The sequence below is a fragment of the Crinia signifera genome, chromosome 3, assembly GCF_055691185.1.
Source record: "Crinia signifera chromosome 3, ASM5569118v1, whole genome shotgun sequence".
Classification (NCBI taxonomy): Eukaryota; Metazoa; Chordata; class Amphibia; order Anura; family Myobatrachidae; genus Crinia; species Crinia signifera.
Window position 1 is genome coordinate 276,742,194 of NC_139219.1, and position 23,244 is coordinate 276,765,437.

General features: G+C 43.6%; 1 protein-coding gene across 6 annotated transcripts in view; it reads left to right on the forward strand.

The window, feature by feature from the left end:
- The window catches only part of LOC146064530 (diacylglycerol O-acyltransferase 2-like), a 51,546-nt gene that overhangs the window by 20,143 nt on the left and 8,159 nt on the right, over window positions 1-23,244 (forward strand). For 4 of the 6 annotated variants that reach the window (XM_083178115.1, XM_083178116.1, XM_083178113.1 and 1 more), the window contains exons 4-7: window positions 637-744; window positions 10,963-11,033; window positions 13,260-13,464; window positions 15,032-15,206. In XM_083178115.1, coding sequence (XP_083034241.1) covers window positions 637-744; window positions 10,963-11,033; window positions 13,260-13,464; window positions 15,032-15,206 — 559 coding nt within the window. Of the gene's footprint in view, window positions 1-636; window positions 745-7,219; window positions 7,290-10,962; window positions 11,034-13,259; window positions 13,465-15,031; window positions 15,207-23,244 lie in introns of those variants that run through there. The other 2 variants (XM_083178118.1, XM_083178117.1) reach the window with 2 other exon arrangements.

Sequence of the window (23,244 nt, forward strand, 5' to 3'; positions counted from 1 at the left end):
CCATAGCAAAAGTTTGTAAGGGCCCCCTACTTAACAACTGATGGTGATAAATGTATGTAAAATATATTACCATACCTCCCAACTTTCTTAATAGCAGAATAGGGACACTCGCGCAAGCGACCGAAAAGGGGATGTGGCCTATGCAAATGATAGCACAGCTTATGCAAATAAAGCCACACCCCCTATGTATTCTTCTTTAGGGAAATACCAGTTCTCATCACAGGAAGTATCAGTAGTTGGAGAGCTGAGTTGTAGAAATAACAGCATTGGTGTATATACAGTAATACCATTACAGTGGCAGTCCAGTCCAGTCCTGCATGCCATGTGAGGGACAGCGCTGTGATCTGTTGTGCAGGTATCATTTGCTCTGTATTACAGCACTGATTACACAGAGTATGTATACATAGGGCCAGATTTAGGGATGAGTGATCTTATTACTCATTATGAATAATAAATGGTGATTCAGCCAATCAGCTGCTATCTGTCATGTGTTTGAAAAATGACAGGAGCTGATTGGATAGAGCACCATTTATTATTCATAATGAGTGATAAGAAGAATATCACTCGTCGTTGTTAAATCTGATTTTGCCCCATAGGTGCATTTCCTTCTCTCTTCATCTCATCTTCTATTCTCAGGTCCTGTTTGTGCCCTTTTTGCCACCTGGCTAGTGTACAGCCACATATGGCCCCTGTTTGCCATCTACTGCATCTGGTTAATCTCCGATTGGAAAACACCAGAGAGAGGTTAGTAGTAAAACATGCAGCATGTCTCCTAGTGACTGTCATTTTGAAGAATTCCACCATATCACACTTTCCTCAGGTTTTCTCCACAACCCCCGCAATTAGTAGATCTGCTATGCTAGCCATCCAAGTGAGACACTCAACCCTGAGTCCTGACTCCTGACACACCAATATAATGGCAAGAGCTGTTGTATCTGATGTATTGGTGAATACCTGCCCACAATTTACCAGAAAACTGGGGCAACTTGAGCCACACCTGATTCACCATAACTGTGCCCAGCCCAAGGGCAGTATTCAATGAAAATATTCTCCGTGCACGGCGAGCATTTTTTTTTGCTCGCCGTGCACTCTCCGTGTTCCGGAGGGCTCGCTGCCACTCCTGCTCCCCCTATTCAACGTGTTAAAGACTCGCCGCCACTCGCGGCGAGTCTTAACCCCTGCAGCGGACGAGCGTCCGCGGCAGGGAGCTGTCAGGGAGCAGGGGGACGTAGCAGCCAAGAGAGATTAAAGTCTCTCTTGGCTGCTGCAGGGGATATGGGGAGGGGAGCAGGGCTCCCCTGGACCCAGGCAGCACAGGCTGCCCCCCCTATAGCCAGCGGGGGACCCAGTATTCACTGTACCCGAACGTGCATCGGGTGCAGTGAATATATGAATATCTAATGAGCGGCTCGAGCGCTCCGGCCCCCTGCTGGCTGCACTGTGTAAAAAAAAAAAAATGTAAAAAAATATTTTTTTTAAAATTAAATATATATTCATGTGCTATAGGCACATGAATAAAAATAACATGGCCCTTCACAGAAAAAAAAAACTGATTTTTTGACACCAAAATTAAAAAAAACACCCTTTTAGTTTAAAAGTTCACATTCCTGCTCTCCATCAAAAGATGGAGAATTTCTACACGGAGAGAGACGGCGAGAATCACTTAGAAAGACGGAGAATATTTCACATTGAATAGGGTGGCTCGCCTTTGGAGAAAAAAAACCTCTCTCCACCGCGTGAAAAGCACAAACTCTCCAGAAATCACAGCGAATTTTTCTCATTGAATACTGCCCCAAGTCACCCATAACATGCCTGTGGTTTTGTACTGCCACACACACATCTATCACAAATTGAGATGGTCCAAGGAAAGGCTAAATCCTTGTCAGGTAAGTATAATGTTAGAAGCCGTTGTGTTTAAGGTGGGTGAGATTTGCTTTTCTCTACCTCAGGGAAAGGGATTCATGTGGAAACATGTTGTAGTTTTCCGTTACTTTTATTATAAGGTTTATAAATGCCATTCCATTTAGAATTATTCTAGTTAATTACCTCCATTACATTTACTTGACTACAGTATCTGTATTCATATAATTTACAGCATAGCTGAGACAGTCATTCTGTAGTGTGCACCACCAATATTTATAAGAATGCAGCCTTCCAACTAGGATTGTGTTGTTTCCTATTTGTCCTTTGTGCTTCTTCTGAGGGTATTATCACATGGTTTGTGGTTAGAACTACTTGTCTTCTGACATTTCCCATCATGCCTTGGGTACACGTATCCCTGGAAAGGGAATATAATAGCGTGGCGAGCGAAGCGAGTCACCGTACCCGAAGCGTGGGGAGCGAAGCAAGCCCGCGGGCAGTACAATCTAGCTACAATAAAATGAAATAACCTACACCTACTGTAATTATAGATAAAATTAAAAACACTGTGAGGGCAGCTATAACTTCGACCCTCACCTAACGTCACATCCTTGTCAAAAGGATAGAAGTGGATTTAGACAAACCATTGATACATTCGTAGCCTCTCTCGTGTCATTGTGTGAACCAAATAATACCTTCAACAAGCTGGCATTCATTTACAGACACCTTACATGGAAATCAGAATTTGTATTTGTCTACAGGTGTGCCTGACATACAAGTTGGCTTACAGTATATAAAGAGCCATTTATAAACTTCACAAATAAGTATATAAAATGTTCAGGAGCCAATCAGTGAAGATATTAGAGCTAAAGTTGTGCTTGTCCAGAAGATAATGTACAGTACACTACACAGCTCACTAAATAAGACAACTTCTATATTAGTGGCTCACTAGCTTGTATACTTCCGTATAGCCTGCAGGTGTCACTATTGCTATTGCTGTCCATGAAAGTGCTTCATAAATTATATTTACTGCAATGCATGATTGGCACTTATTGACAATAAATAAGTTAAAAGGTGGTATCCAATGTAATAAAAATGATAAATATTATAACAAAATGTGTGGCCAACCACCACAGAGGGATCACCCACTTTGATTGGAATATACAGTAGGCTAATCTTGGTATAGAAACGTATCAAGTCCACAAGTTCATCTTTGATCCTGCTCCACCAAGTTACTGACCCTCTAGTACAATGACAATAGAATTTGGGAGAACAGTTTGGCACCTGATCCCTAGAGGAGGTGTTAGGGCCCCCAGGCATTGGAACTCACCAGGAATGGGTGTGGATCAGTTGGTCACCAGCAAGTTGTTAGACAATCATTATCATACCTCCCAACAGTCCCGATTTTATCGGGACAGTCCCGATTGTCAGGGCCTGTCCCGCTGTCCCACACGCGGGTGGCAGTGTCCCGCGGTGTGGGGGGGCTGTTGGGAGTCCCCCCTGTCAGCTGCTAAGCAGCGGGGAATAAACGCTGTGCGCATGCGCACAGCGTCTATTCCCGCAGCCAGGGGGCTGGGGGCATGGCTAGAGGCTCACAGAGCCTCTGGGTCATGCCCCCATAGCGGCAAAATGGGGGCGTGGCCTCGCGGGGGGAGCCGTGAGTATAGGCCATGCCCCCAAATTAGGCCACGTCCCCCGAAAATTTCGGCGCACCTCCGGCGTGCAGCAGCAGCATCCCGCCTGCTGAACTACAAAAGTTGGGAGGTATGCATTATGTCGACACCAATAGGTCAACATGCATTTAGGTCGACATGCATTTAGGTCGACATGGGTTACGTCGACAGGGTCATTAGGTCAACATGGGTAAGGTCTACAGTGAAAAAGTCGACATGGTTTTTATTTTATTTTTTTTATATTTGTAAAAAAATGTTACCCTTATGTCCTAGTGGATGGTAGGACACGAAATACCGCCTGCCGGCACATGTTGTGCCGACATGGACACCGAAACGTATCACCACGCCCTAGTGGATGGTAGGGCATGAAATACCACCCGTCAGCACATGTCGTGTCGACATGGACACCGAAACGTACCATCGTGTCCCCTCGCATGGCTCGCTGTGCTCGCCATGCTTCGGGCACGGTGCCTCACTACGCTTGGCACACTATTTTATTCTCCCTCCACGCCCTAGTGGATGATAGGACATGAAATACCGCCTGTCGGCACATGTCAGCTAAAAAAAAAAACAGTAAAAAAATGACCCTGTCGACCTATTGACCCTGCGACCTTACTGCATGTCAACCATACTGCATGTCCACCTAAACGCATGTCCACCTAAACTGATGTTGACCTATCTGCATGTCGACCTAGTGGTGTCGACCTAATGCTTGTCTACCTACTTGGTGGTGACCCAATGACCGTATCCCCCAGGAATATGCCTTGTGTGGTACAATTGTGGGCCAATCCAACCTTCTGTATAGTCTAGAGATGGGGTAATAACAATGATTCTTGCTGATGTCTGGAGTCTCTGTGGCCACTGCTGGGGAAACCTGTGAAATGTTGAGTTTAATACAAAATTAGGTGATTATTTAAAACCATTAATCTGGAGAATTTCAATCATCTCCACTGCACCTGTTGCAAACAAGTGCAATCAGTTAAACATAAATGACAATACATATTGACTTTTGGTTGGAATTTGACTGTAAAGTATAAAATCACAAATAAATCTGCCTGATGCATCTACTATAAACCTTATAGCTTATAAACCACAGAGAAACAGTTAAAGCAACAACATTTCTCCATTGGGGCAGTTTGCCACGTGCACTATTAGTAACAGGCATAGGTACACATATTTACAGTCTGGAACGTATCCATTACAGGATTGTTTTGTTTTGCACGCAGGGGAAACACTGCCAGCTTTTGCGTGACGCGCCCACACACAGGGCAGCTTCATTACCACACTGAGGTTTACAGTTCAGCTGGGATGTTCTCCCCAGCAGCTCCAAATCCAGCTGTACTTTCTAAATCCCCCTATGGCACAACCTGGACACAGGATCATTGAGTTCAACCTTTCAAAACAAAATGCAGAGAGTGATATTTGCTTTAGGAGGGGAAAAACAAAACACAAAACTGTCTTTTGATACATATATACAATCTTGTTTGTAAATGAGGGTTATTTTATAGTTATCATACAGCCCACCAGCCAACAATGAGCAATAGGTTCTGCATATATTACAGCCAGGCCATTTTTTTTAAATTATTTATTTGTTTTTTCACTTTTATTAAACTGAAGCCTGCATGGATCTGACGGATCCCTGCAGGCTTCTTCCAAATACGCCTGGAAAATGAAGTGTTTTTTTTTCCAGGCGTATTTATTGCAGCCAGCCGCTTAGTAAATTAGGAATCACCATTCAAATGAATGGTGATTCCTAGTTATATTCTTTCGATGGTGTATACAATCGTATTCCTAATTACGAATAGGAATGTGCCATGAATATGAATACGAATTGAGGTATTTTCGGCATAGTTAATGCTGAAATACGAATATGCAGAAGCTAGGCATATTCTTTTATACGAAATTCGTAGATTTCCCCCTTTGTCTTGTATATTTTAAGTTAGCTAAGTGCTACACCACTGATTCTATAAAATGCTACAGTTGTGACAGTAAAAACTGTAAAAATGGCGGCATTTCCTGTAACACATGGGGAATGTAATACGGTGTCAGGAGAATCAGAAAGTGAGAGAGTTCTTTTGGTACTTGTGTATTTGCTGTGCGCCCACTAAGCTATTTACTTAGTGGGCTATTCTGTGTAGTGAAATCGCATTGCATCGCATGGCACGTTTTCGTGCGATGCGATCTCACTAGTTAATTCACTGCACCCTGGCCGCGGATCGCATCGCATGCGATCGCATTTATTTATTATTTATTTACAGTTTCTTCTATAGCGCAGGGCCGAAACTAGGGTTTCCGGCGCCCAGGGCAAGGCAGTCATTTGGTGCCCCCCTTCCCCTGACGGGGGGGGACGGGACCAAATGACCGCCTTGCCCTGGGCGCCGGTAACCCAAGTATCCCTAGCATCAACTTCTATGCATGATTGTAGAGTTCTGGCGGAGATTGGATGGATTATATACTAATGATAACAACTGAGGCTGCAGGCAGATACGTAATGGGAAGGATCCACTTTCAGCCGCGCAGACTTTATTCACACTTTGGGGGTTTGCTACATAAACATGAGAAAGTAAACAGATTTCAGATGCGAACGACTTAGAATCAGGCCCTTTAAGCGTTTGTTGACAACTATGTCATCAATATACTTCTACTACCCCCCCTCCCCGCTGACAACATACATACCTGTGTGCAGCCAGCGGGGGTCCGGGGACAGGCAGCGGGGTTCCGGGGACTGGTGTAGCTGCTGTAGCGGCAGATTTCACTCCGTCCGTCTCCTACTAGCACTATTGGCCTGGCGGCAGGAAGCGCTGATGACTGAAAAGACTTGCCGGACGCTGATTGGCTGAATTCAGCCAATCAGCGTCCGGCAAGTCTTTGCAAAGTCATCAGCGCTTCCCGCCGCCGCGCTAGTAGGAGACGGACGGAGTCAAAGTAAGCTGCCGCTACAGTGGCTACACCAGTCCCCGGAACCCCGCTGCCTGTCCCCGGACCTCACAGCGCCCCCCCCCCCCCTCCAGCGCCCGGTGCGCGTGACCCCCCAGCCCCCCCCCCCCCCCTAGTTACGGCCCTGTATAGTGCAGCATATTCCGCTGCACTTTACAATTGGAAACAACAGTGATTAAACAAACTGGGTAGATACAAACCGACATGGAGGTAGGAGGGCTCTGCTCACAAGCTTACAATCTATAGGGATAATAGGAGGGATACATAAGGATAGAATTCCATGGCATGGCAGTCCCACCAGATTACTAGACAGTCCTGGTGGGGTGCAATTAGATATGAATACTACTGGAGGTTGTGTGGGGTTCCGGAATATGATAAGCTTGCCTGAACAGGTTAGTTTTCAGGGAACGCTTGAAATTTTGGAGGCTAGAGGAGAGTCTTAGGGGCCGTACACACCAGAACGATTTGGCATAAAAACCTCCGATTTCGTTGGGTCGTACAAGCGTTTGCTCTGAATTGGTGCAAAATCGTTTATTTTAAGCCCATAATTCCGATCAGATGCGCGTACCCGCCGGTCGTAGGTCGGATTGAAAATCCGACCTACTGCAGTAAAGATCTATCAATCCGACCTCAGATTGGGTGCCGATTGTATGCAGATTGTGAGAAGATTGTGTGAACTTGCCTCGTCAGACCGTCGTCAGATCCAGCTTTTTTATACTCATTTCCTGGTCACTCCCTCCGCAGCCATTTTGTGAGACTCGTGGATGGTACAGGATAGCAGTGACGGAGGATCCTGGATCTCAGCCAAATTGCAGACAGGTATTTGGACCTTCCCTACCCACCAATGCATTAGCTGCCCACCAATGCATTAGCTGCGCACCGCTGCCCACCAATGCATTAGCTGCGCACCGCTGCCCACCAATGCATTAGCTGGCCACCAATGCATTAGCTGGCCACCAATGCATTAGCTGCGCACCGCTGGCCACCAATGTATTAGCTGCCCACCGCTAGCCACCAATGCATTAGCTGCCCACCAATTGCCCACCAGTGCATTAGCTGCCCACCGCTGCCCACCAATGCATTAGCTGCCCACCGCTGGCCACCAATGCATTAGCTGCGCACCGCTGCCCACCAATGCATTAGCTGCGCACCGCTGCCCACCAATGCAATAGCTGCCCACCAATTGCCCACCAATGCATTAGCTGCCCACCGCTGGCTACCAATGCATTAGTTGCCCACCAATGCATTAGCTGCCCACCGCTGGCCACCAATGCATTAGCTGCCCACCGTTGGCCACCAATGCATTAGCTGCCCACCAATTGCCCACCAATGCATTAGCTGCCCACCAATTGCCCACCAGTGCATTTGCTGCCCACCAATGCAGTGCAGTGATATATCTGTGTGTGATTATAAACGTTATTTATGTGTATGATACTGTGTAGGTCAGTGTTGGGCAACCTTGACACTCCAGCCGTTGTTGAACTACACATCCCAGTATGCCCTGCTACAGTTTTAGCAATGGTAAATAGCAAAACCAAACTTCAGGTCAGCCAGAGACCGTCCTGTAGCCAGAAACCTCAGGGTCACCACCAGCCGCTCCTCAGCAGGGATAGCCATGCGATACTTGGTATCTTGCTTCTGGATGTGGGGGGTGACGAGACACAGCAACTCATGGAAGGTGGCATCATCCAAACGTAAGAAATTCCGATAATCATTGGGATTATTCTCACGAATTTCCAGGAGCAGTGGCATGTGAGAATGAGCCTGACGGCTCAGCAGCCACTGCTTGGTCCAGCATGACCTAGCTCTTCTACGCTGGGCCCTCAGCTGCCTCACCCTGAGCACAGCATAGGAAAGCAGAAAATCTTGCTGGTAAGAATCCATCACTGCAGACTGCATAATGGACACCGGAAAAGCACACTTTGTAATGCCAGGCAAAAACAAAGCAGAGCAAACAGCTATGTGCAGCGTTCAGCAGGTATACACCAGCCTCACTAGTCACAAAGCACAAATGCACAGATCTAAAATGGCTGCTGTTATTTGTCCCCCCACAACTAGTCCTGCCCATTATTTAAATTTCAAAAACGACAGTCACTGTGCACACAAGATGCACCAAAACGACCGTCGGACGACCATCGCAAACGGCTCGCGATTGTTTGACGATCGTAAGTACAAAAATACAGCATCTTATGCAAATCGTGAGTCTGGGCCCGGGGGAGAGCTCCCGAGAAGTTCACAGCAAATCGTTTCACGATCGTCGCACGATCGTGATCGTTCTGGTGTGTACGAGGCCTTAGTGTGCGTGGAAGGGCATTCCATAGGGTGGGTGTTGCCCAACAAAAATCCTGCAAGTGTAAGTGGGAGGAGTAATGAGTGTGGATGAGCGACGAGGTCGGGTGGGGACATATTTTGAGATAAGCAAAGAGATATAAGTTAGTGTAGTCCAAGTGATGGCTTTATATGCGAGAAGAAGTATTTTATATTGAATGCGGTAATATACAGGCAACCAATGGAGGGATTGGCAGAGTGGATCAGCAGACGACGAACGTCTAGCCAGGAAGATCAGCCTCGCAGCTGCATTCAAAATGGATTGTAGTGGTGGAGTCTTTTCTTAGGAAGACCAGTAAGGAGGCCATTGCAATAATCAATGTGTGATATAATGAGTGCATGGATTAGAGTGTTTGCAGTGTCTTGTGTAAGGTACGGACGGATTTTAGATATGTTTTTTAGATGTATGTAACATGATTTAGAGACAGATTGAATGTGAGGAATGAAGGACAGTTCAGAGTCGAGGATGACCCCTAGGCAGCGAGCTTGTGGAGTAGGATTAATTGTTGTGTTCTCTTGACTGGTGGGAATAGAATTAATTCAGTTTTGGAAATGTTGAGTTTGAGGTGGCGAGATGACATCCAAGATGAAATGGCAGAAAAACATTCAGAGACACGGAGCAATACTGATAGTGACAATTCCGGGGATTTTGCGTGCGAAGCAATTTATCACAACACCCCCAGTATACATGTGTATGCGATGCAATAGGATTTAGCACACCCCCACTATCCACGTCACCTCACGGAACGCGTCCTCCCGACCTTTTCATACCCCACTATCCACGTCCGTGTGGAGTTCATTTTATAAAGTGTGGCGAGCCCGAAGCGTGGCGAGCGGATTACTTTACATATATTCCGCGTCTGCTCACCACGGTTCGGGCTCGGTGGCTCACTGCGCTCACCACACTTTATAAAATCAACTCCACGCCGACGTGGATAGTGGGGGTATGAAAATGTCGCCACGCTTCGGGGTGACGTGGATAGTGGGGATGTGCAAAATAGCACAAGATTAAATCGCATGGGTGCTTTTAAAATGATCGCACCGCAAATGACATGCGATGCACTGTGCACTAAAAATTAACAAAGGAAAATCACATCGCATCGCACCGCAAAATTACATGCGATTTTCCTACGGTGCCGTACGTATGTAAATTGGGCGCCCTGCAAATACACAAGTACCGTTCTTTCATATATTTCATTGCAAAATCAACCTGGTTTGCAGTGTAAATGGATGCTGTTTGATTCTCACAGACTATTACATTACCCCCAAGGCTTTTCTACTTGGAGATTTATTACAAATGTATTATAAGTACTTAACTTAATTGCATAAATTACTAAATAAATGTTATATTTCATAGTGGAAGATGTTGCGTACAAGCATTAGAAGCACCAATTTTCTCATCTAGACTGAAACTGCAGCCTATCACTGCAGTGTTATGCCTCTTGCTCCCAGTGACAGGATGGTGCTAGCCACAACATGGCCACCTCTGCTGTTTTTGGATGCGAGTGCCACCTTAACCAAGGGTACTGTAGATATGCCCCAGAAGGGGTAGATACTGTAGCCCCAATGTAGCTGAGTTGAATCTCAGTACCACCATAGCTGCCTATCCTCCTGCATTCTGCAGGAGACTCCTTGAAATAACAGCAATCTCCCTCTCTCCCTCATTAGGGAACAGCAATCTCCCTCATGTCACCTAGACCAGATTACACTGTTACATTTTTTGGGGAAAAAGGAATGAGAGATAGATTAATTTACAATGAATCATCAGCGCCATTTCCCAGGACTTTACCAAGTACAGTTTATCAGCTCTTACTAACTGCTTTGGGGCTCATCTACATTTGGATATAAGTCATTTTAAAAGATTCCTTTCAGATGTAGCAATACACACCCACGCTTCTAGGTGCCACGTTTACAATCTCTTTTCACAATCTCTCCATATATGGAACTAGACACGCCCTTTGAGAGGAGCATGACACGCCCCCTCAATGGGGCTCTGTGCAAAATTATATTACCAACTATAATCTCCCTGAAACTAGTTTTCAAAAATAGGCAAGTACGGTACCATTAGGATGCACAAAGGTGAGAAAAGTATTTTATAGGTGTTTAAGTTGTGGTTTTTGGGTGATTTTGTTTTTGATTTAATCATCATCATTTTGTATCACAGGTGGAAGAAGATCCGGTTGGATGAGTAGATGGACTATCTGGCATTATTTAAGAGATTATTTCCCCATAAAGGTGGGTGTTTATACAGCAGATTTATATATTTAGTTCATTATCTTTTGCAACACTACACAACACTATATAACTACATAAATAGAAGTAGATTTGTCTCTTTCAATAATAATTAAAAAGATAGTACTGTAGTTTAAAATAATTTGGTAGTCTTTCTTATAAGCGATGCTTAATTAGTGGAATTCATATACAGCTATTTAACTGTTTTTGTTACAGTTGGAATCTTGTAATAAACAAATGGATTATCAGCCCTTGTGATCTCATTAATCATACTGTATTATATTCAGCTTTAGAGCATTTCATTTATGAATGCTCTAGTTGTACATTTTCTGTATGAGCACACATCAATGTGTCCGGCTACTCTTAGAAGACGCTTCTGCAAATGCACCCAGATGTGGAGGAGATTTGAGTTTCAGAAACTTTCACATTCATGTTTCTTAACAGTATTTTTCAGTTTGTCCATATGATTTGCATTGGTTATGAGAGTGTGGGGACATCAGAACATGTCTTTTTGGGCCTTATTCTAGTTCACTCTTTCTGACAAAATCCTTCTTAGATGGACAAAACCATGTGCACTGCAGGGGGGCAGATGTAACTTGTGCAGAAAGAATTTGATTTGGGTGAGTTATTTTGTTTCTGTGCAGGATAAATACTGGCTGCTTTATATGTACACTGCAATATAGATCTCACTTTGAAGAAAAACCCCACCCAAATCTAATTCTCTCTGCACAAGTTGCATCTGCCCCCCTGCAGTGCACATGGTTTTGTCCATATAAGAAGGATTTTGTCAGAGTGAACTAGAATAAGGCCCTTTGTTCTCTGCTGATGTACAATTTGCTGCACATTTAATGCAGAGCACAATAATCACTGATTTGCATTAAATAAGCCACGGGGTTAACAGCACAGCTAATTGCCGGTGCCAGTTCACAAAAAAAAAAAACCTACAAAATTGGGTTGTGTACAATTTAATTTCCACATGTGAATCCTGATCTGTTGGAACAAAAAAAAAAGGATACTTAATTGAATAGTCTTCCCAGCACTGCAGGAATTTTAAGTAAACCCCATGTCTAATTAACCCCCCCCCCCCCCCTCACAGAAATGTAGGTGCATATACAAACGGGTGTGGTATGGGGCTCTGACAGTGGGGATCCCGACAATGAGTATTCCGACTTCGGGATCCCGACTGCCGGTGCTCCGACAGAGGGGCGAGCGCAAAGAATACCCTTGCAGGCTTGCTGCATGTGCCACGCTTCGGACCCGGTTGATCACAGGTTCTATTCTCCTTCTATGGGGATCCTGGACCCCCACAAGGGAGAATAGCCCCTGAGTCGGGATCCCCCCTTTCGGAGCACCGGCAGTCGGGATACTGACTGTTGGATCCCCACTGTCGAAGCGTCATCCGGCACCCATACAAACAAGCTGCACTTTTGCATTTTAAATGGTCTCATATTCATCTTCTAAATGTAGTGTCCACTGTTATTCAATAGGTTGATATAAAAGTGGTTGACGCAGAATATTGTCAACATGAGTTTTTCAAGTTTTTTTTAAAAAACTGTTGGACTTTTCATCCACATGGCCTTCAATTGGGAATGTTAAAGTTTGCTGAGCGGTGCAGCAGTGAAGCGAGACACCTCACCCAAAGCGCTGTGAGAACACACAGTACACTAATTGGGGCTCCATGTGCTACAGGATATAAAAAAAGGAATACCCCAAAAAACAAAACAAAAAAATCATGTCGATCTTTTCATGTGTCTCCTTTTCTACCTTTTACAAACCCATTACAAATGTGATTCCTTCTGACTCTTTTCACTGACACATTTTTGGCACATTAGCAGAGTTATACCTGACCTGGTGGGTCACCCACCCCGGGCATCTCCTGCTGAATTTCGCAGTGAGGCTAGATGTATGAGGACAAATCTGTATGTGACTAGGAACTTTTGGGAACATGATTTCGATGAGGATGCATGTTGATTTTTTGAGAATTATTTTTTGTAATAAAATTTTTTTTTTTTAACGGGAATTTAATTTTTTACCTCCACACTGAATCCTGACTAGCTGCTGCACTTATGGATGACTGTCTCATCTTGATATAATACAATATTTTGGAATTCCTATTATTTTTTGTAATATAGCTATATAGCGGGGAAGTAGTGGGGCAGGAGACAGAATAGAAATAGTTCAATAGCTCAAAGTGGATATGTCTTGAATGTGTTATTTTCTCTCTTTCAGCTCCACAAAGCTTCAGATCTAGACCCAAAACTCAATTATATCTTTGGATATCATCCTCATGGGATAATGAGCTTGGGAGCATTTTGTAATTTTGCCACAGATAGTACCGGATTTTCCCACATGTTCCCCAACTTAAAGCCACATCTGACCACTTTAGCAGGAAATTTTAAGGTGCCTTTATACCGAGATTACCTACTGGCCGCAGGTAAATGAACCATTGCAGCTCATTCCGAATGTGTACTGTAGATGTGATTTTGGGCCAGATTCTCTAAGCTTAAATAGTGATAAAATGGAGAGTGATAAACAGCCAGCCAATCAGCTCCTACCTGCCATGTCACAGACTGTGTTTGGAAAATGTCAGACAGGAGCTGATTGGCTGGCTGTTTATCACTCTCCATTTTATCACTTTTGAAGCTTAGAGAATCTGGCCCTGTATGTCTTACTTGGGGCCCGATTCAGACTTGTTCGCTTGGCTGTGAATTTGCATGGGGGGCATTTTTAGGTGGCCCCTGAAGTTTTTTGTGAGTGATGCCTAAAAATGCAGGTGGTCCCGGCAAGGAAATTTGGACTTTACTGCGTTTGGTGGACAGGTCGCGACCCTCTGCCAACACCGAACTGGCCAATCACTGAGGAATGGTTAGTGATGGGTAGTGCTGGTGAACTTGAGACTGTGCTGGAACCTGGAGCCTAGAAGGCTGACTTCTGAGGAGTACTCAGGGATCAGATAAGTTGTTCAAGGCAAGGAGGAAGTGCCACAGGCCTGACATATATCCCCTGCCTGTCTGTGATTGGCTGCAAGTCGCAGCATCAATGAACCCTAGGAAGTACCTGTGCACACCTTGATCACATGATCAAGTGCACAGGTCTGAGTAACAAGGTAACAGGGAAATCATCAGAGAATCTGACATGTGACTGCAAGTGTCATGGCACTGCTCATGCAGCGTGGGACACAGACTAGGCCCCAGGGAATCGTCATGCACATCTTGCCACAGTGAATGACTAGGGACAGCGCTAAGCAGGGACTTGCGTCCCAGGACGCGCCAGCGTGTGAGCAAGAGATGCGGTTGCAGATGCAGACGCGCGCCTACATTTCTGACAAAAAGTTTTACGTAGTCTGACACGTCAGCAGAACATGAAACCAGTTTTGATTAATATGAGTCCTTAATTTTACAGTAGTATAGATGGTCTTCAGGTTTGGTTTAAGAATGGTGTGGGCCCATGTGCAAGCCAAAGTCTCCCGCGCATGCAGCGGTCTCTGGGAACATGCCGCATATGCTATATTTTTGGAGATGTCTTTATTGTGCATGCGCAGATCTCCAGAGAAACGGTTGCCGCACCATTTTCCCAGCGATTGCTATCTGCAGCACCACTATGTATCATACTGATGAAAGGTGTGTGATGTGGCCCCCCTGGTGCCAGGGGTCTGTGTACACTGTATACCCTGCACCTATTATAGATAGGCTCCGGGTACACTGCCACAGTCCAAAAATATACTGGTAGGTTAATTGATGCCCAACAACCCTAGAATGTCTGTGTGTGCGTGTACATGTGGTACGGAATATAGATTGTAAGCTCCACTGGGGCAGGGACTGATGTGATTGTATAAATGTTCTCCGTAAAGCGCTGCAGAATATGTGTGCGCTATATAAATATCTGGTAATAAATATATAGGCTACTAATGGTCCTATGTAATTTGCAGTGGGGAGGCATGTGCATCTGGGGAGTGTCTGAAGTGCTCATTCCTGATGTGTCCCTATGGATTTATGTTTCAGGAATGTGCCCCGTGACCCACTCCTCCATAGACTACCTTCTGTCCTGTCACGGCACTGGCAATGCTGTAATAATTGTAGTGGGTGGAGCAGCAGAGGCATTGAACTGCTCGAAGAATAAACATATACTGACCTTGAGAAAACGAAAGGGGTTTATCAGAAAAGCCCTCACTAATGGGTAAGTAATAATTTGCCCTTTATGTTAATCAGAAAATCCATCACTTAAGGGCTGGTCCAAATTCAAGCTTCTGCTCAGTCCAACACAGACTCCTGCCCCTTCCCCTCGCCCTACACTTTTTATAGAGAATACGACATCCATAGGCCGGTGTCGGTATAACACAATCTCTGCAGTTGCAGTGCAAATCAACATGCCCAAAACTGAGCTGCTGCAGATGTCCAGCCGCAGCAGCTCCTCCCCTGTGCTGTTGCGGAGCTCAAGTGAGTAGACTCGAGGTGCAGAGTCCAATAAATCCAACTATATGGTACAATTAGCTTAAAACCATGTTGTTCTGAGCAGCGGGAAAGGGGGCTGGGGGAAATTCGGATGGCCACTACAGAACTTGTTTTATGTAAAATGGTGAAAAAAGTTACTCAAGAGATTTGTGGGAAATTTACTAAGCCAAATGCAGCTAAAAAAAATGTATTTGCATTGTAAAATACGATTTTATTTTAGGTGTATTCGTATTTTCGGAATTTGCTGTCCCGAAAATACGTAAATTCATATTCATGGCACATTCATATTTGTATTTACAAATACAAATGTATACGCCATTGACAGAATACGAATAGGAATCACCATTCAAATGAATGGTGATTCCTAATTTACTAAGTGGTCATATTTTCAATACGGCTGGTAATTATCAGCAATTAGCGGGATACAGCTGCTAATTGCTGGTAAAATATGCCTGGAAAATACACTTAATTTTCCAGGCGTATTTGTCAGAAGCCTGCATGGATCAGTCAGATCCGTGCAGGCTTCAGTGTAAAAAAAAAAAAAAAATAATAATAATAAAAAAAAAAGTTGTGGGGTCCCCCCCACGGGCTCAAGGAGCCAGTTCTGGTAAAAAAAAAATCAGGGAACAAACTGAATAGGGTTCCCCTTATTTTTTTAAACCAGCACCAGGCCCAAAATAGGGGGGAAAAAAACGTATTTCAAGAACCAGCACCAGGCCCAACCAGCCAGCAGGATAATTCCACAGCCAGCCTAGCCAGCCAATAGCGGCATTCAGGAAGAGGAGCCACACAATGTAAACAAACTCCTCGTGCGGCTTCTTCTTAGTTTGTGGGTGTCGGGTTTAGCGTTTTTTTGTTTTGCCAAGTCCGTGGATGCCTACATGGAACAAAGAGGACTCAATCTACGCCAGAGGACCTGGTGAGTACCTGGGACAGCCCCAGGATTCAGCCTGGGTAAGTAAATTCTGGAGGGGGGTCCCCTTCATTGGAGGTGTCCCATCTCCCCCAGGACCCCTGCCCAGGCTTACCGGTCGGGGGGGAATGCTTTGGCCATTTTTTAAAATAATTTATTTTTTTCTCTATTTTTTTACACTGCTGCCTGCACAGATCTGACTGATCCGTGCAGGCTACGAATTTGTATTTTAAAATACGAATTTGTATTTAAAAATACGAATTTTTATTTAAAATATGAATTTGTATTTAAAATACTAATTTGTATTTAAAATACGAATTTGTATTTAAAATACGAATTCGTATTTGAAAAAATATACAAATTTGTATTTGAAAAATTACGAATCCATACACCTTCGGAAAATACGAATCAGTCAAATAAGACTAATTAGTAAATTTCCCTCTGGAATATGAATTCGCAAATGCAATACAACTGCGATGCATTTTTAAGTAAATTTCCCTCTTAAGCTTCGATTTAAACCACAGATCACCCATGCCATACATTTAATAAACATTGATACGACAGCAGCTTGAGGCGTGTATGATCATGTGAACTGGCTGAAGGTTTCTATGATAATGCGATCTGTATTAAAGTTTGTATGATCATGTGATCTGTTTTAATGTATGATCATGTTATCAAGCTGAAGGTTTATATGACCATGTGGTCTGGCTGAAGGTTTATATGATCATGTGATCTCTTGTCAAAGCATCAGTTGGCCAAAAAGCACAGAAGATGATGGATACTTTGTCTTTGACCAGGACATGCATAGGGAGAATTTGCTTACACAAGTATATTTTATGGTTCCCCAAAAAAGTAGATAAAATGTTGTTTTATTGCAATAATTTACAGTATGTCATTCCTAATGTATGTAAACTCTGCATTCCTTCCATTGTTCCTATTGAAATTGCATCAGGAATGTATATAGAATAGAATAGAATCAACTTTATTGGCCATGTGTGCTTGCGCACACTAGGATTTTTTTGTGGATTACAGTGCAGCATCAAGCAGGGATGAAAAAGGTGGGAGGGAGACATTACATATATTACATAAAGACATTACAAGCATTTCATTTCTAGCTACAACTATGGTGGTCAGGTCGCCAAGTAGGGACACGTTGTTTGGCTGTTGATATTGGGATTGCATTCACTAAACATTTCAAAATGCTTCTCTGAATTCTGGTAATCATTCCATGTGTTGGGTGCCAGGAAATCCTGGTTGATCATTTAGTCCATGGGTCTTCAAACTGTGGCCCTCCAGATGTTGTGAAACTACAAATCCCAGCATGCCTTGCCACAGTTTTAACACTCCCTTATAGCAAAACTGTGGCAAGGCATGCTGGGATTTTTTTTTTTTTTTTGGAATTACACTTTATTTAATTTTTCAACAAATAATACACGTACATTTACAGTACAAAAACATATAACATACCCTACTCACATAGTTATCTGATTTTCATGTCGTTTTGCATTAGACAAACAAACATTCATTACCCACTAAAACTCTCCAAAGCACTTAAATATTTTAAAACCTTTTAGCTGTCCTATATTTTGTGTAGTACATTGTACACTTATCCTTTTACATCTGAATCTTCCTTTCTATAAGCTGGACAAGGTTATAATACCAACATTTCATAGTAGCCCTTTACGGCCAAAGCAAACATGTGCAGTTTTTATAGTTAAACTTTAAAATTAAGAATAAACCCCTGTGTCTATGTGCTTATTTTTAAATGACTAAAGTGTGAGAGGGGGTGAGAAAAAAAAAAAAAAAGTAATAATATTGTGCTACAGTGAACTTGTCGATTACCGATAAACCCCTGTGTCTATGTGCTATCTTTTTAAAGAGAAAAAAAAATAAAAATTTATATATATATTTATATTACTATTTACTTTGCTCATGGCAACGTGTTTAACTATCATTCATCCCTATATATCCATCTACCCCAGATCTTATAAAATTTGTGCATAGTTTTCCTGAAGCTGTAAATATATTTTTCATGTTCAACAGTGTAATCAACTAGTGCCTTCCAAGCCTCGAATTCTGGAGCCATCTCCGCCAACCAGGATCTGGCTAACATCACTTTGGCCAGGGCACACATACTATTCATAAAAACCTTGTCCTCTTTGCTTATAACTGGTCCATTCATAATGTTTAATAAGCAACATCTATCTGTTAAATAAGCTCTTTTAATGCCACACTCTGCTATCGTACAAATTACCTTTTCCAAAACATTTGCACTTTGGGACAGGCCCACATAAGATGGTAGAAGGAACCTGATGACACTTTACATTTTGGGCATAAATCTGTAGTTCTAGCTCCAAATTTACACAGCCTTTCCGTGGTTAAGTATGACCTATGGAGCACAAATAGTTGAATCTGTTGTACCCTTATCGAATTTGTAACTGTCGGTATGACCGCCATAGCTTGTGACCAATCTTCCTGATCAATTACCCCTACTTCATTTTCCCATTTAGCTCGAATCCCTTGTAGTCCTTGGTGTTCCCCTCCTTCTATCCCAATAAATTTCTTATATATTTCAGAAATCAATTTATTTTTCTTATCACGCAACAACAGCTCCTTAAAGGGGGATGACTCAAACTGTGGGATTGAATTTTTAAAGTGGCACATCAGTGCCCGCCTCAACTGGGCGTATCTTAAAAATTGACCCGCCGGTAGCTTAAATTCGGCCTGTAACTGGGAAAAAGGTTTTATACCCTCTACCGAGAATACCTGAGCTAATAGGGTTATTCCATAAGGTTTCCATGCTCTATCGACTTGGGTAAGATCCAGCCCTTTTACTATTACCGGATCGTATAACGGATGCTCATTATCAAGGCTATCAAATTGCATGCGCTTATTTGCGTCACGCCAAACCTTAACCGCCTGCTTTACAATGGGAATATCGCTGTTCTTGATCTGACCCCTCAGTAGTTTTTGTACCGGAGAGGTGCCCCCTTCTTTCCGAGATATTACGGATTCTATCCCTGATCTCTGCGCGGAGTCCCTGAACCAATCTCTCAGTTGTGCCAGTTGTGCTGCTATATAATACAATTTAAAATCTGGTAGGGCAAGACCTCCCTTGTCTCTTTTATTCTTTAGATATTGGAACCTTATTTTTGGACGACTATTGTTCCATATAAAGGCAGCCAGAATGTTATTGATCTTTCTAAAAAAGGAATCTGGCACATAGGCTGGAGCATGCTGCAGGGTGTACAAGAATTTTGGTAGTACAATCATACTTATCAGGTTTGCTCTTCCTGACACTGATAAAGGTAATTTTGACCAGATTTTTATTTTACTTGTTAGATAGGATATTAATGGTACAAGATTTAAGGGCTCGTAATCCTTCGGGTCACGCGAGATCCATACCCCAAGATATTTAAACGTGTCAACCCATTTTACGGGGGTGACTACACTCGGAGATCCTGAATCGCTAGATCTTATGGCGAAGATACTCGACTTGCCCCAATTTACCCTAAAGCCTGAGAACTCCCCAAATTTCTCAATCATTCCCATCACCAATGGGACGGCCTTGATGGCATCAGCCAGAAAGATAAGCAAGTCGTCCGCGTATAATGCTGTTACATCCCTAAAACCGCCCAGTCCTATACCCTCTACCACTGAGTGTTGTCGCAAAAAACAAGCTAAGGGTTCTATGGCCATCGCAAAAAGGGCCGGTGATAAGGGGCACCCTTGTCTTGTCCCTCTATGGAGGGAGAAGGTGTCTGATACCATCCCATTTATAGCTATTCTTGCAAGAGGGTCTGCATATAGCAGTTTTATCCAGTCAACAAACCCTGACCCAATTCCCATTCTTTGCATCACCTCCCAGAGGTAAGGCCACTCGACCGCGTCAAAAGCTTTGACAGCGTCGAGCGACATCACCACCGGGAGGCGATGTTTCGGATCTACCACTTGTAGATGCAGCATCAGCTTACGTAAATTAATTGCGGTTGACATGCCCGGCATAAAGCCGGTTTGATCGGCATGTACGATTTTACCAATGTACTTATATAATCTACCCGCGAGTACTTTTGCCAATATTTTAGCTTCAGTAGCTATCAAGGAAATGGGCCGGTAAGCATCCATTAGCAAGGGGTCTTTATCCGCCTTTAACAGGACGATGATCTTAGCCTCCCTCATTGACTGTGGGAGAGTATTAGTATTACGGCTGTCATTGAAAACCTCGAGTAACAGAGGGGCCAGTTTTTCAGAGTATCTCTTGTACACTTCCACCGGTATGCCATCAAGCCCCGGTGACTTCCCGGAAGGCATTGATTTAATTGCCTCTTTTATTTCCTCAATGCTTAAGGGGGCTTCCAGTTCTAGCCTCTCGTCCTGATTCAATTTGGGTATTTTTATCTTATTTAAAAACGCCTCCAGATCAGCTTGATTGTATTCAGCCCTTGATTTATATAAATCTGAAAAATAGTTTTTAAATGCATCTAAGATTTCCTTACTTGTACTCACTATTTCCCCTTCTCCATTTTTAATATTCATGACTATATTAGGAGGGGAGTCAGCCTTTGCTACATTAGCCAGAACTTTACCTGCCCTATCTGCTGTGGCATATTTTATCTGGGAGGTGTGTTTCATTAAATTAACATTCTCCTCTTTAATACAGTTAAGCCATTCTTCTTGGGCCAAACACCATTTTTCCTTATCCACCTCTTTATTGCTCGATACATATTGCCTCTCGTATCTCTCACACTCCAACTCCAACTCCTTTACTTTCTCTCTACTTGCCCTTTTTAATTCAGCAATACATTTTTTAAAACCACCCCTCATGACCGCCTTGAAACAATCCCATACAATATCTATATCAGCTGACCCTTTGTTCTGTACCCAGTACTCCTCCCATATTTGTTGAATGTATTCATTCCCTTCTATCTTATCCAGCCATCTCGCGTCTAGCCTCCAGAAGGATCCCTCCCGACCCCGGTCTTCAGCTAGTTCTAAACAAATAGGAGAATGATCAGAAATTCCCCTGCTTTTGTATTCCACCTTACTAATGTTCGGGATTAGCCCTCTGGTGACCAGCGCGAGATCGATTCTGGAAAAAGACTGATATGAGGCGGAAAAGCATGAGAATTGCCTTGTATCAGGATTTTTTTCCCTCCAGGGATCTGCCCACCCCAATTCATTAACATATAGATCAAAACCTCTGTTATTTCTCACCCCTAACCTTTCTGAGCCACTCCACCTATCTAATTTAGCGTCTAGAATATTATTAAAGTCGCCAATGCAAATTGTTGGAATATCAGGTGTGGTTGCTGCAAATTCTACAGCTTTTTTAAGAATTTCAAATGTAAATGGGGGGGGAATGTACACTGAAAAAAGTAGTATATGAAATGAACCTATCTTGCAATCGAGAAATATAAATCTACCTAAAGGATCTATTTCTTTGCGATAACACAAAAAGACTACAGATCTCTTAATTAATATAGACACCCCTCTTGATGTGGAGGAAAATGAGGCGTGATATACCCACCCAGTCCAAGCTTTTTTTAAACTTAACAGGCTATTACCGGTTAGATGTGTTTCCAGCAAACACGATATGTCGGCATTATATTGCCGAACTTGTCTCATCACCAGGGATCTTTTGATTTTATTATTAATACCCCGTACATTCCATGATAGGATTACCACCATCCCAGCAAAAACATTCTATAGCTATCCATCATGCTTGAGATTTTCGACCGTCCCAGGCACATCGTTCACAAGATACCGAAGGGCCCCTGCGTTCCTTTGCCCGGCCTCCCGGGGCACCAACACCTCGTGTTCCCCTGTTCTCTTTCTCCCATGAACATACACCTTAGTTACAACAGGGAGATTAGCTCTTATCGCGGTGCATATCTGCAAGGTTGGAATACCCCGGAGGGCCGAGCAACAGCATGGTAATCCTACATGCCCGACCCATCCCAAGATGTCTACAAGGGCCAACTCACTTGTCCGCTTTACCCATAGAACCCCTGTCCCCAATGCGCATAAAAAATGACAGCTTATAATTGGTATATCCCTGTTACGGTAGGCAGGCCGACTAATTGGATCGTAGCCCAGCCGTGCGTTGGCTAACCTCCACATCTTATACATTCCTAGCTATTAAAGCTAAAACCATATGCTACAAGACCCGAACCCAAACTCCGGGTCGAGCCAATTATAGCAGCATCAATCAAAACGTCCCAATCTGTAAACAACACTGCTAGATGTGGGCACCAGTGTGAGCGTCGAGGCAGCTTAGGCATGAATGTTACTTTAGGTTTCACATGGGTAATCACAACACATAAATACAATACATACAGTACATACACCCCCCACCCTCCCCAACCCCCCCACCCTGTCTGCCTACCCTTACCAGACATCCCCCTTTCCCTCTTCTTTTTACCCCACGGGGCAACTATTCTTACAGCACACCAAAAGGGCGGTGAGCTCTTCTGGACTAAAGTACATTTTTAAATGCTACATTTTCCATATGTTTAAGTGACGATTTTCGCAAGTTGAGAGTGTCCCGACAGCCATTTATCGATCCAGGCCGCGGCATCGTTAGTTGTTTGGAAAAAGACTGTCCCATTCTCTGTTATCACTCTCAATTTAGCAGGATAGATCATAGAGTACTTGATTCCCCTTTCTCTGAGTCTCTTTTTAATATTTGCGAATTTTGCTTGCTCTTTTTGGGTCTCAATAGAGAAGTCAGGGAAAAGGGAGATTTTTGCCCCATTATGATCCAATGGGCCTTTCAGCCTTGCCAGCCGCAGAGCCGCATCTCGGTCTTGAAAGTGCAAGAATTTCATTATAATGGTCCGGGGGGGACCCC